This window comes from Rutilus rutilus, assembly GCF_951802725.1.
Source record: "Rutilus rutilus genome assembly, chromosome: 11".
Lineage (NCBI taxonomy): Eukaryota > Metazoa > Chordata > Actinopteri > Cypriniformes > Leuciscidae > Rutilus > Rutilus rutilus.
Window position 1 is genome coordinate 11263940 of NC_140216.1, and position 14019 is coordinate 11277958.

Genomic DNA, 14019 nt, shown 5'->3' on the forward strand with positions numbered 1-14019 from the left:
GACTTCACATGTAGGCCTACTTAAGAAAAGCTTTCTTATGGTTTACAGAAAATGACAATATTATAGGCTATACTATATCGAATTGATACCCAGAGAGCTGGGACTTTCTTGGGATATGATTTACAGGTCTGAGGTTTTTGTAAAACCTCTATCCAATTTATTGCTATCTAGGCCATAATAACTGTCATACATGAGGAGTACAGGGATTTCTCACGCTGATTGTGTTTCGGTAAAGTAAAGATGGCACATCTCTCCTGAGGCATTTCAAACAGACACTGCTGCAGGTGCTCCACATGTGTCGAGTACGTTTTGTGCCATCTGGGACAAATATAGAAAATGTGCAAAATCCACCTAATGCATAAAAACACACAAAGGACTAAAGGGAGATTAGAAATTTAGAAGGCAATGCTGCCCTCTTCTGGTGACTAAAAATGGTAGAAAAAAAAAAAAAGGAGAATAAAACAAAATATGTAATTTTATAGGACCAAATATAATTTTATAATTATTAAATGTTATAGATAATCACATATTAATAAATAATAATAATATTAATTATAATAATGAGATAGTGAAATACCCATAAGACTAATGAAAAACATTAAAAGGCATACATTGTAATATTAACAGTTTTATTAGACTTTTTAGAGAAATATTAAATGTCCCCTTGGGGTGTTATAACAATCATACAATCTTGATTAAATAAAAAAAAATATACACATGTAAATACTGAAATATGACTCAAAGGCCTCAAAAGACGTTGATGACATGCTGTACTGTGAATTTAACGCTGATTTCTGTTTCATCATTAATGAAGAGCATTATGGTGATAAATTAATTTCAAAGCAGCAAACTACAGAGTTAGACTTTAAAGTAACTCTACAGTGCACCCGAATAGGCATGATGTTATGTGTCATATGATACACATTTTCTTTTCAAACATGAAAATAATACTGACTCTGGTATCTACATACATTATTCTGTATACAATTCGATTGATAAAAATAAAGCATGTAAACTCAGGTAAGATATCGGCTTTTTTTTTTTGTTGCAAAAATAGACTCGTCTGCTATTGCTTTGGTGTGATGGATCAGATGATCGGGATGAGAAGGGCCAGTGCGCCAACATCTCAACTGAACGCAGATTCCTGCACGAGTTTCCCGGACCTTCTTTCTCCCACATACCTATCTGTGCTCAGAGGCTGGAGAGCTCATCGGCGTTTGGTGCGTTTCCATTGGTCTTGTCCCATTCGGTCTCAGAGTTCCAGTCCTGAGGCATCACCCCAATGTCCAGGACCTGGGGGTTAGTACGAGACTCAGCGAGTCTATGGGGAAAGAGACAGAAGAATGCAAACTGAAACTCTACAGTGATGCAAATGTACAGGTTTGATTAACATATGGGCAATTCCATGCAAATGTCAACCTTACCATGGAAAAAATAAATAAAACCTGATTTAGTCACATCCATAATGCTGAAATTGCCCACATGTGCCTAAGGTTTCATTAAAAGCTACGGTTGGTTGATAACTATGTTATTTACTATGCTTCCTAACGACTGGTATGGTTTCATTTGTAAGGTTAGAAGCCATGCAATACATCAATGTAATGTTCAGGGATAAAAACAAACAGGATGAAAAAGACAAACTGAAAACTAAAAAACATCAAATCTGTCCTGCAAATTGCATTTAAATATGGATCATTGCAGAACCCTGCCGTCAAATTCACAATTAGATCAGTCTGTTAGGTCAGTACCAGGCCAGGACGCTAATTTAGTTGAGTTGATCAGTGAAAGTTGACAGGGTTCTGGAAGACAACAGGGGAGGGGAATGATGTTACAGACTGACAGATATGGCTTGGGTGGACGTTAGGTACAGGACTTGACCTGGACTTGTTACCTGGAGAGTACTCATAGCTATCCAAACTGCAGCTAGGAACAAAGAGAGAGCACAACAATCAAAGGGCTTGAGAGCTACAGGATGTTTCTCGGTTCCTGATTCTATTCTGATGAAGGTGGCAATGCATTAATCAGCCAACTTAGCTGAATTTGATTAATCTCGACATTCATTTTTTAGAAGACACGAGAGGCTTTATACAGTATTATCTGCTTTAACCCTGAACATGATGCTACTCAATATAGAAGCTCACATCTTCAATTAAACTGATTAATATCCCTCTGTCAACACAACTTCCTCTGAAGCAAGATTTGACTAAATAAGTAAAAAAATATATATTATTTTAAAAATTAAAAATTATTATTATTATTATTATTATATGCACATTTATTATATACATTATTATATAAATGTACTTTAATCACAGTTCCTTTTTTCAAACTAAAATGTATGTGCCCAGTTCTACAAACATAATAGGGAATATGTCAATAAAATAAATGTATATAATACATGTGTATATAATAACAATAAATATTATTAACAATATTAATATATTGTTATAATTATTATACACATGTATTTTATTTACATAATAATAGGGACTATGTAAATAAAATAAATGTATATAATGCATGTGTATAAGACTTATAATAAATTACTATACACACACATATGTATTAAATACATTTATTTCATTAGCATAGTCCCTATTATTAGTAGTAGTAGTAGTACTAGTATCATCATCATCATTTTTATTTACATGCATTATATACACATTTCTTTTATTTAATTCTAATTCATGTGATCAGATCAGTACAAACATAATATATAATATTATTACCTATATATATATATATTTTTTTGTTAAATAAAAAGTTGTTAAACATCCAAGTATTCCATGTTCAGCCTGTCTGAAAATGTAAGAGTTTGTACTCATAAAGCACAAATATGCAGGTCAGGTTCGTCATCTATATTATGCCATCAGAAATAAATCATTGAAGGCCAACTCTAAATTTGCAAGGTCAATTATACCCTGCCAAACTACTGGTATAGCTTGGTTCTGTGGAGAATAAACTAATAAAATGAGACAATCTGTCTCATGAGACCTCAGTATGGGAAAACTGCCTTTGCTCAATTGCTCTGGATGATTAATCAAAGACCAAGAAGTTATGCGGAGCAAACGAAAGGAAAATTTCAAATGGTTCCAACAATCTTTAAGAACAAACACAGAGCGATTGTAGTTGGAGATCGTTTTGATGCGCGAGAGGTTATCAGCATGCTTTTTACATGCAGCTCCCTTCTCAAGGATCTGTCCTTCCTGTCCCTCACTGAAGAGAGACAGAAAGGAGATTCAGACGAAACAGAAGCTTGAAAGAGGAGATAAGAACAGCTCTGGGTGCCTCATACCTTGAAAAAGCCTCTTCCAGACCATCATCAGTCTCCTAAAAAGAAGAGAAAATGATATTCGGAGTAAAGATAATGGTCGGCAGTCACTCGTGAGAGAAAAACACGTTCATAAGTGGACAAGATCTTACCCATTGGGTGGTGCTGTTGTTGTTGGGTTCAGTGGGGTTGTCCACATTTTCCACAGCAGATGAGTAAACCTCGATGTCCAACAGGTTCTCTGCAGCTACAGCTAAAACAAACAAAACAGACCATTAATATTGAAGTGTAAAGGGGATGAATAGTTTCTCACAAAAGGAGGCAAAGAGAGTTTAAGGAGTCAGTACCTCCTCCTTTCAGGCTGGTCAGGCTGACCGATCCCTCTGACTGTGAACTGTGGGACGTTTCTCCAGCTGAATCCCATTTCACACCATGCTCTCTCTCTGAAAGCAGAGCAAAAGTACATCATGAATAATACTGCTTTAACAAACAAAATAAGTTCATATAAATTCAAACAAATAAATTACTTTTCTTGGTGCTTTCACTGAGCACTGGGTTCCAAGTTCTTTGCATTCTTACTAAACAAAGTTTCTAAGATAGAGTGACAAGTACAAAATATGCAAGGATTTTTTTGGAAGGTGATGCATTAACTGGCTCCTGTTTTCCAAATACAAAAAAAAAAGTACATAATTGTGTGTGCATCCATCTTTTCTACAACAAGAAAAGGCAACAGAGCAATGTTCTGACTGCCATTATCAATCACAACAGCATCAATGCCCTTGAAGACCCTATCAAGAGTGCAAAATCTGCAAATCCTTCAAAACATGAAGTGACAAATTATTTTCCACTTGTGGCATATGATTCTCTGCAGTTATACATGAGTTCCATATTGTTTTGAGGAGAGATATGAAACTCTGTACCTTCTTTGGCAACCTCCCAGAACTCGAAGGCCACTCTGAAGGCCTGAGCCACCGTGAGCGTGACCGCCTGGGCCTGAGGGAACACAACAGGACAACAGTGACTCAATCAGACAGACATAATATATACATTGGAGAGAACAAATGGACAGATCCAACATATAAGCAAGGCGTTTCAATGTCAGTGATCAGTGGTTTGCAAACTGAAGGGAGTTTTAGATCAGTGTAAGAGAATACTAGTTTCCTATGTGTATTCAATCAATACCACCGCTTACACAGGATTAATTTTGTTAATCTACAGGAGTTTTTCTTACATAACTTTTAATCAGGGAAGATACGTTTTGTTTTTGACATACATAATGTATATGTGTCTGTACATCAATATTTTAATTGCATGTATTGAAAACAGACACTATTAACTTATTGTTACTCAATATATGATGCTTCTAGAGAGTGTTAACTGTTTAAGAATGTAAGGGGGCGAACTGAAGGTTTTAAGCCGGTCGCTGCCCAACGTATGGCATACATGTAAGGGTTAAATTTTAAGTATGGAGATGTTGTAAGTTATCTGAGGCACTCAAATGCAATATTTCAGATAACTAAAGAGCACAGGCCCCCTTCTTCCATCACACTCTTGGTAGAAGACTCGTAGAATAATATATTGCCCCTTTTATCTCTTGTTTGTCTCTCTCTCTAATGTTTCATGTTATAATCTGTAAATGTTGCGAGAAACAACTTGTGAATAATGCCTCTTTCTTTAGGCAAGGTCAGTAGGCCTGAGAAGATTCTAGGGAATCAGATAAAATGTTTCCAATTAAAAATATTTACCTACGTCAGGTGGGAATATTATGGGATGTTGAGGAAGACCATTCAAATCGTCAAGCTTTTATTTTGTTGGAATACAAAAACAGTACATCGTACAATCAAATTTTGGGTAAAATAGTCGATAATTCGTTTTTTGTATTAATACTTTTCAGTATTGAATGAAAGATTTATAGTTTCACTTTTCTCAAATTGTATGAAGTCTTGGAAGAACTGTTTTACCAAGCGTGTCGCAGTGCATTCTGGAAGAAAACTTTCTCTGAAGAATAAAAACAATGAATGCATCTCTGAAATCTCCCAGCTTTCTGATCAGCCTTCACATGCAGTGCCTTCAAATGTTATCCATGTAGGAAAAGCTTTTGCTTCTAAACCTCACCATCTAGCCTCAACAGGCACGTTAACATGTTTTTGGATCATTGTGCTATGCTGAGAAGAACAGCATGTCCTTCCAACAGAGAGAAAGTGATCTAGTCAGCCATTCTGAAAAACTGTCCTCCTTCTTCATGCTTAGTTTGACTCCTTTTGTTCCAGTCAGAAGCCTTTGTGTTGATGGAAAGATTCACAGCTTTCATAAGGAAAGCATCAAACACTCACCACTTTCCGTTTGGCACAGAGGAACGCGTGGCACTCCAGCGTCTCATTCTGTTGGTTCTGGGAGATGAAAGCAAACACTTTGTCATGCATCTTGTCAGCTGTGCAGTATGATATCCTGGGAGAAAGGGTCACAAAACAGACCAGCATTAAGGACTTGCAGTCAGGTTTGAGCAAATACAAAATGATGATGAGTTGCAGGGATATGGACATGGAGCAGACGCAGACTGTGTTGGAACTTCAAGGACTGTTTTTTTTTTGTCTAATATTTGATGAAAAATACAGTCAAAACAACAATAATATGAAATATTACTCATTTAAAACTATTACTCAAGTCTTCAGTGTCACATGATACATAATAAATCATTCTAATATGCGGATTTGGTGCTCAAGAAACATTACTTATTATTATCAGTGTTGAAAACATTTTTTGTTGATTAATATTTTTGTGGAAACCATGAAACTAACATTCAAAAGTTTCCAAAAAAATATTTAGCAGCAAAAAGTTTTCAATATTGATAATAATAAGACCCATTAATAATTGAGCACCATTTAATAATTGAGCACTAAATCAGCAATAAAGTCTTTCACAATCAAAAGCACATTGAACTGCTAAGATGAGATTTATGGGGACTACTGCTGGTTTTCTGCAGTATGCTGTATTTCATATGTCTCTAGTGAGAAACTCGGAGGTGAGTGTGTGTGTGTGTGTATGGTAAAACACTGGATGGCAGGATAAATCATCTCCACTGTAGGTCAGACACACTCACTTCTGAGAAGAGGAAGCGTGCAGAGACCACTTCTTTCATACTCTAATGTGGTTCAGTGGCACAACAAGTGAATGTTTAACAGGCAGTTGAACGTGAGAGAAGTAGTTGAGCTGAGGTGTGTAAAGGTCACCTGTATATGGAAATGTTCTCGATCAGCTGGTTAGACACAATATCGCACAAGATGATTCCCTGAGGAGACACTTTCAGGGCCACTTTAGGCAGTTTCTTCCCACTGGCTTTGGCCTAACAAATGAATATGAAAACATTTTCAATATTGCTGCTTGTCCGTGGTCTACGCAATTTACTTGTCCATGCAGAACTTGATTCTAGGCGGTTCTGTATGATTACTATGGGGTTTCTAAGGTGTTGATGTTAGGGTGTTCTGGGTGATTTCCAGGGAGTTGCTATGTGGTTTATAGGCTATGAGCCAGGGCCTTGCTATGCAGTTGCTAATATTTTCTGAGTGTCTTTAATGTGTTATGCAGTTGCTAGGGTATGCCAGGTGATTGCCAGGGTGTTGCTATGTGGTTGCTAGGCTGTCACAATGATATCGTGGTCTTTAGATATTCGAATATCTTCAAATCCAAGCTATGACAAATGAACTCACCGTGGCAACAATCCTCTTGACAGCAGCAGCTGAGAGCTCCTCGCCTTTGGGTTGGTCCACCAGAGTCATCCCCAGATGACGAAGGTTAAAGGTCATTCCCTCGAGAAGAGTCTCTCTTGTGTCAGTCCAATTCTCAGGGAGCTCTGCATGAAGAAGAAAAAATACGACCAGAGTGAAGAGTTTGATGCAACGCTGAATAGCTACAAAAACATTTACACATGTGGGTTAAACCAAGTCAGCACAGATAAACAGTAAACAACTTCAACCAAAGTGCACACAAGAGACTTGCGCTGCAGAGATCATGAACAGTTATGAAATATTAAAGAAGAAAAAACAGTGCATGAGTAAATATTTGTTGGAATCAACCTTTGCTCAAGACACTCAAATATTCCAGGCCAAAAAAAGCAAACATTTTGGATGCCTCTGTACAACTTTATTCCCAGGGCTGACTGAAAACAGACAAAGACAATCTAAGGCCTGGCAGCTTTAAAGAAATGAAAAGTTCAAGAAATTAAACGTGTCTTTCTTGAACCGGTGTTTTTGGAATAGTGTCTTTTCTCAGCTCATCTTCACTAAAAACAATGTGGAAGAACTTGACAAGGCCTGCACAAAGCGCAGCTTGAACCCCTATTGAACACTTCTGGAATAAAACAATTGAGTTAGGTTGACTAATATAAACGCATATGTATTGTATTAGTTTAGTTTAGTAGTGGTATTTTCAGACAATAAATTGTAATTTTGCAATTGCAGCATTGGTTCTTTGCCGTCAAGCTTGTGTTTTGTATACTCAAGTAAGTTGATGCCAAGAGAAAAACATTTGAATATATAAAATGTAAATGTGATTACAGCACCTGCGAAACTCCAACACTCCTGCCTTCACAATCACAATCTGCATAAATTCCTAATATGATTACAACACACATTAAGCTGTTTCGGCTATCCATTAACGCAGACGCACACAAATAAACGCTCATTATTTCTGTTGAAAGAACTTGTTTGGCTCTAGTAACACTACCCGTGACTCACCTGATCGCTTTTGGCAGTGGAGCTATAACATTTAAAATTCTGAAAATCCCCATAGATAAATTATAGGAAAGGCACCAAGGCAAAACAGACAAGACATTTTTCATTTAGTCAGATTTGTTCAACACAGGTATTCAAGTCCCACAAAGTTCCACCTTATTGTGTTATTTTTCTATATGTATAATCCGCCTATATGTTATATGTAAAACATATTAAAATCGCATTATATTTATATTGAAGTAAGGAAAGGACAAGTCCTGTATCTCATTTACTTTGGTCTGAACAAGCCACTAGACCTCATAAACACTTAACCATTAAGCAGGCGTATGACCCATTCAACGAACCATACATATATTTACAGGAATCACAATCACAGGAAACAGTGAATCATAGTCTCAGAAAGTTATTGTTAATTCTTGCGTACAGCTAACAGAAAACAAAGATGACTGAAGAATGTCATGACAAGGGCAAAATTTAAAGCTTCACTTATAAACAAAACCAGCCACACCAAGGATGATCGAACCATTACAAAGAAACTGAAAGGCTGACAAATGATTTAAAGACACAACAGAATCTATCTATATCATTACTTTGCCCACAGCTCCTGAAATAACATATCATGCTGAAATTATTGATGATGCCCTACAACCCCAGCATAAAAACCAGGGTAATTCATAGACATGGAGAAATGGAAAAGGGCGTAATAATACAGCCCTAGTGACATACTGATTAGTGACACACCCAAGAGCCCTTAATCACAGGGGGAAACACTACTTTGTCTTAACCATGTTCCTAGAGAAACATCCAAGGGTGGAGCGACCCAAACCACTGGTTGTCTCCAAGCTCCAAAAACTGAACTGGCTTTTTAGGCCAGATATGATTACGGTGCAAAATTGTGGGGAGTTTTTTTTTTTTTTTCTGACTAGAAGTCATGGTAAGGTTAGGAGTTATTTCAATCTCGGTCAGATAGAGAGGAAAGAATGTCCTTTGCTTATTTTTCCAAAATGGACAAATAAACAGCACTCTTAAGAAACAGGATATCATTCTTGCTTAAAGAGACAAATGGAGATAAAAGTGGATGACCCAAGTGATAGGAACATGTTAATGAGAACATTGAGATGACATATTTATCATATTTATTCTTCTAGTGTGATTTGCAAACAACTAAACTGACCATATCAAACTTCGATGGGAAAATGATGGCTTTGTAAAAAAAAAAAAGCACATTTAAAAATTAAGGCTCCCTAAATGACAAGTCTGAACTCATGCTTCTACTTCCACATGACTCCTCATGAAACATGGAAGGTTAATATCTAATGCTTTTATCAAATGGACTGCCTGGAAAAGCCTCAACAGCTGCTGGACGTCTCCCTCACGCTCTGCCTCCCTTTTTAGTATGTGCAGGGCACCGACGAACACCAAAGATCCAGAGGCACGGGGCGATAAATCTCACCACTATAAAACACCATAAAAACTTCTTATAGATGGGTTTCTCCATTACAATGCAGCGATGTTTGCTGCAAGCTGTGCACTTTCTCTGTTGAGGCACATGACTTTGTGGAGCAGCAGGAAGGACATTTTTGATCACTCTGATGAGAAATGATCATAGGAGATAGCTGAATGAGAAGTTCAAGAGGAAGGAAAGTAATTATAAATTATAACAAGGTGAATCATTCTGAAATCTACCCTTTAAAAGTTGATGAGACCATTCATTTTGCAATCCTAACTGTGCATATAATTATATGGCTACTTTCATTCGATCATCTGCATTTGTGACCCTGGATCACAAAACCAGTCATAAGTCGCACGGGGGCGATAGCATTGTATGGGTCAAAATTATAGATTTTTCTTTTAGGCCAAAAATCATTAGGATATCAAGTAAAGATCATGTTCCATGAAGATATTTTAAAAATGTCCTACTGTAAATATATAAAACATTTATGTTTGTGAGTGAATGCAGCACAATCGCGAACATAAATGGACAACTTTAAAGGCGATTTCCTTCCTCAATGTTTTGATTTTTTTGCACCCTCAGATTCCAGATTTTCAATAGTTGCATCTCTGCCAAATATTGCCATATCCTAACAAACCATAAATCAATGAAAAGCTTATTTATTCAGCTTTCATATGATGTATAAATCTCAATTTCCAAAAAAAATACCCATGTGACTGGTTTTGTGGTCCAGGGTCACATTTAGCATTGGCATTAAATTCCTGAATATCAAATTTGTTCAAAAATACATTAAGATGCAATTCAATTAATTGAATACACCCCTTCTTTGATTAGCCTACCATGTTTGTGTTAAATATTAATAGCATTAAACAATGAAAGAATCAACATGAATACTGGCACGTGCTTCAAACTAGATTTTTCCTTTTCTTTAGCACGAATACTCTTTGTCATTGACTTCTAACCTCAACCCTATCTGTGAGACCCATTTTTAGGTTGTGACCCACAAGATTAAAACCACTTGTTTAAAGAGGGAACATACACAAACCAACTAGCCAAATGTACAAGCGCAACAAAGTCAAATAAAAACAAAAAAAAGATCTTTGTTTGGATTCCAACGAAAAGGGAGGAAATGAGGTGAAGTCTGTATTGGAGCTAAAAGTAGGTCAGAAGATCAACAAAAGAATGTTAAACACACAAATGCGCCTTATTCTCCATCACTCAGCCGTTGAGAGAACAACCTATAAACACTGGTAACTTGCTGATGTTGGAAACTTTTTACCGTTCTGGCAAAGCCTGAGCCTTTCACTGTGACTGAATTGTGACCAAACACAATCATAAAGCGTGTACTCGCAGACTTCTTGCATTCCAGGTCATGAAGATAAGCAGCTCTCAGCCAACAAACAGAGCTGCTTTTGTGGAGTCAAGACAGAATTAAAGGGGAAATGAAAATGCACAGCAAACTTTCTAATCCCACTAAAGGAAGACAAAAAAAATAATAAGTTGCACTTGTTAAGACCAAGCCAGCCCGGTTCACCTGCTTTCAAAGCTTAGTTCTGAGATTGTCCACAGCAACTTCGAAGAAGTCTTTCTTTGTTGAAACAAACGTGCTTTAGAATGTCTTGGGTATACCAGCAAACAAGTACATACTTGTAGTCCAGGATGGATGCCAAAGAGAAAGAAAATGATTTCAGATGCAGACAAAAAGCTGGCTTTGCATTGTTTATTTCACAAAACCGTTGTTGCCAACTTCTCATATAAGGTCACTTGTTAATTAACCCTCAAAAACCCACTGTATCAAAACTGCGACACCTGTTTAAATCAAGTAAATGACTGTTATTTTTCCCTAACTGCAGGAACAAGTCTGACTATCACAGCAACACTTTTGGCAACAAACAAATGGCCATTTCGAGTGCCACAGCTTTATGAAGTCACACAACTAAGTCACTGTTTACTCACACCATTGCTCAGTGTTTTGGATTATATTTAGCAAATTTAAGTATTTAAAGTACTTGACCTTTGAGTCTATGACCTTGTTTTTTCCCCCCTTAAAAACATGTTCAGTGATTGATAAGTGATTAGGCTATATGTCTCAAAAATATCAACCTAAATACACAACAATTCAAAAGTTTGGGTCAGTAATACTTTTATTTAGCAAAGGATGCAATTAATTGATGAAAAGTGACACTAAAGACATTTAAATGTTACAAAAGACTTCCATTTTAATTGAATACTGGACCAAATGCAATGATTGGACGAACATTTTATGGTCACGCCTTCCACAGATTTTTTTTTATATATATATATATATATATAAAACTTGACTTAGTGATTACTATTAGGATGTAAAGAGACTTTCAACCAGCATAACAAAAAAAAAAAAATATTCTGGAACAAATGGCCTACCCTGCCTTTTAAGGTTAACATTAACATTTTATTCACACAATGAAGCCACACAGATTAATATTACAAAATGATTTTCAATGTATCCTAATTAAACTTTAACGACAGTCAGAGGAGCGCTCTGAGAAGAACGCACTCAAAATTCATTATTTTTTTGGCTGGAAGATTTATAAAGGTTAAAGCAACTGCACTGTGCTTTTTCATTATGTATAACAGGAGGTCAGTGAGGTGAAGGAAAATCTCAGGATCTTTACAAAGTGTCAGAAGGCTGCTCTGAGATGAACATCCATATTCCAGCCTCCTGGTCTAAGAGAGAATGTGCTTGCATAATGAATTATTAAGGGAAAGTTCACCCAAAAAATGAAAATTGTCATCATTTATTTACTCACCCTCAAGTTGTTCCAAACATGTATTAGTTTTATTCTTCTGTTGAACACTAAGGAAGATATTTTAAAGACTGTAGTAACCAGACAGGCACCCATTGACTCCCATAGTAGGAAAAAAAAAAAATACTATGGAAGTCAATGGGTGCCTGTCTGGTTAACAACATTCTTTAAAATATCTTATTTTATGTCCAACAGAAGAAAGAAACTCGTACAGGTTTGGAACAACATGAGGGCGAGTAAATGATGGTACAATTTATTTATTTTTTGGTTAACCAAATTTAATTTAATTTTTACAGTGGTGATATTGTGCACCGCAAATATTCACCCCAAAACAAAGTATGCTTCAAAGTGGCTCGCTAAAATAAAAGTATGGGTTTCTGAGGGCTAATGAAAAACATGCTAATCGTATTGGTGACATGCTCCAGCAAAAGCCATCTCTCAAAATCTAGACAGCGTATTTGGGCATTACAGCTGTATAGATAACTTAGGTAGTAGCTCAACAGGTTTTGAGACAAGGTCAACCACTAATAAACCCCAAAACTTCTAGTTTCGAATGAAAATTGTGAATCTCGTCGACAGCTGTAGAAATGCGTCTGTGTCGTTCATTAAACAAATTTGCACAGAATATTTAATCATATTGAAGATCCCCAAAAAAAAAAAAAAAAAAAAAAACACACACACACAAACATTTTACCCACAAACTAACAAATAAAGATTCACAACTACTAGGCAAACTGCATCTTTTAACTGTATTACTAAACATGATTAAACACTATTGAGAAATCAAGTTCAGATGCTAACGGATGGACAACACAAGTGACGCGTGTAAACAAAAAGTCTCGCTGTTGATACGAATACTCACTTTGGTGTTTGCCTGAGCTCCAGGGCTGTTTGGTCAGGCTGGGACTCCGAATAAAAGCCCTTCTGGCAGATTTCAGCACATCCATGACGAGGTTTTCAAGCGGAGAAGCGTCTTGAGGTGCTGCTGTTGGCCATGAACGTCTTCTCACTCTCAACTTTGTTGTTACCGTTTCGATGCCGACATCTGTGGGAATACTTGAGTCCTCGCGTCTCCTGGGCGGCGTTTCATCCGTCAATCAAAATGACGTTCGAATTACGCGGCGCCCAGATTCTGTTTCCATGGAAACGGAATTAAACAATCCATTCGAAGCCTTTGGTGTGTGCTTTTTAAATGGCTGGGTCCGAAAAACAGACAGTGGCTTTTATGAAGGAACCGCGTATATGCGGCTTAATGTCTTCATACCTCCCTATAATGCTTGATGATGAGTCAACATTCATAAGGTTTAGGTGTCTCGCAGAATAGCAAGACAGACGTGAAAAACAAGTGACACGAACATAGAGATCTATTGATTTCATCTTTGTCGCCCTCGTGTGGATATAGGAGAAACCGTTCTCTATTGAGACTCGGTCAATTATTATCTTCCACTATGGTAATAAAACGTTATTTTAAAGTCAAATATTCCGTGGTTGAGAATTTTTGCTTGAATGTCCACCACTGTCCAACACAATTCTAAGTCCCCTTCATAAAATATATCCGTCAGTATTTCTGGTATTTATGACAAAGCTTGAAAAAAACACAACCCCACACGAATAGCCTAACGTTACTTATTTAGGAGGGGGAATATATATATATATATATATATATACACATACACACACACACATATATATATATATATATATATATATATATATATATATATATATATATATATATACATATATAGCATTTTAATTATTATTTTAATTATTAACATT

General features: G+C 36.5%; 1 protein-coding gene across 1 annotated transcript; it reads right to left on the reverse strand.

Moving 5' to 3' along the window:
* Positions 1–612: 612 nt before the first annotated feature.
* Positions 613–13519, reverse strand: ldlrap1a (low density lipoprotein receptor adaptor protein 1a). The gene is made up of 9 exons (XM_084423178.1): positions 13103–13519; positions 6979–7121; positions 6502–6614; positions 5605–5719; positions 4192–4264; positions 3619–3714; positions 3424–3524; positions 3296–3330; positions 613–1321 (listed from the first exon to the last, which is right to left on the reverse strand). Exons 1-9 carry the CDS (start codon positions 13185–13187, stop codon positions 1192–1194), a joined length of 891 nt encoding a protein of 296 aa, XP_084279304.1. The 5' UTR covers positions 13188–13519; the 3' UTR covers positions 613–1191.
* Between the last annotated feature and the right edge of the window lie 500 nt (positions 13520–14019).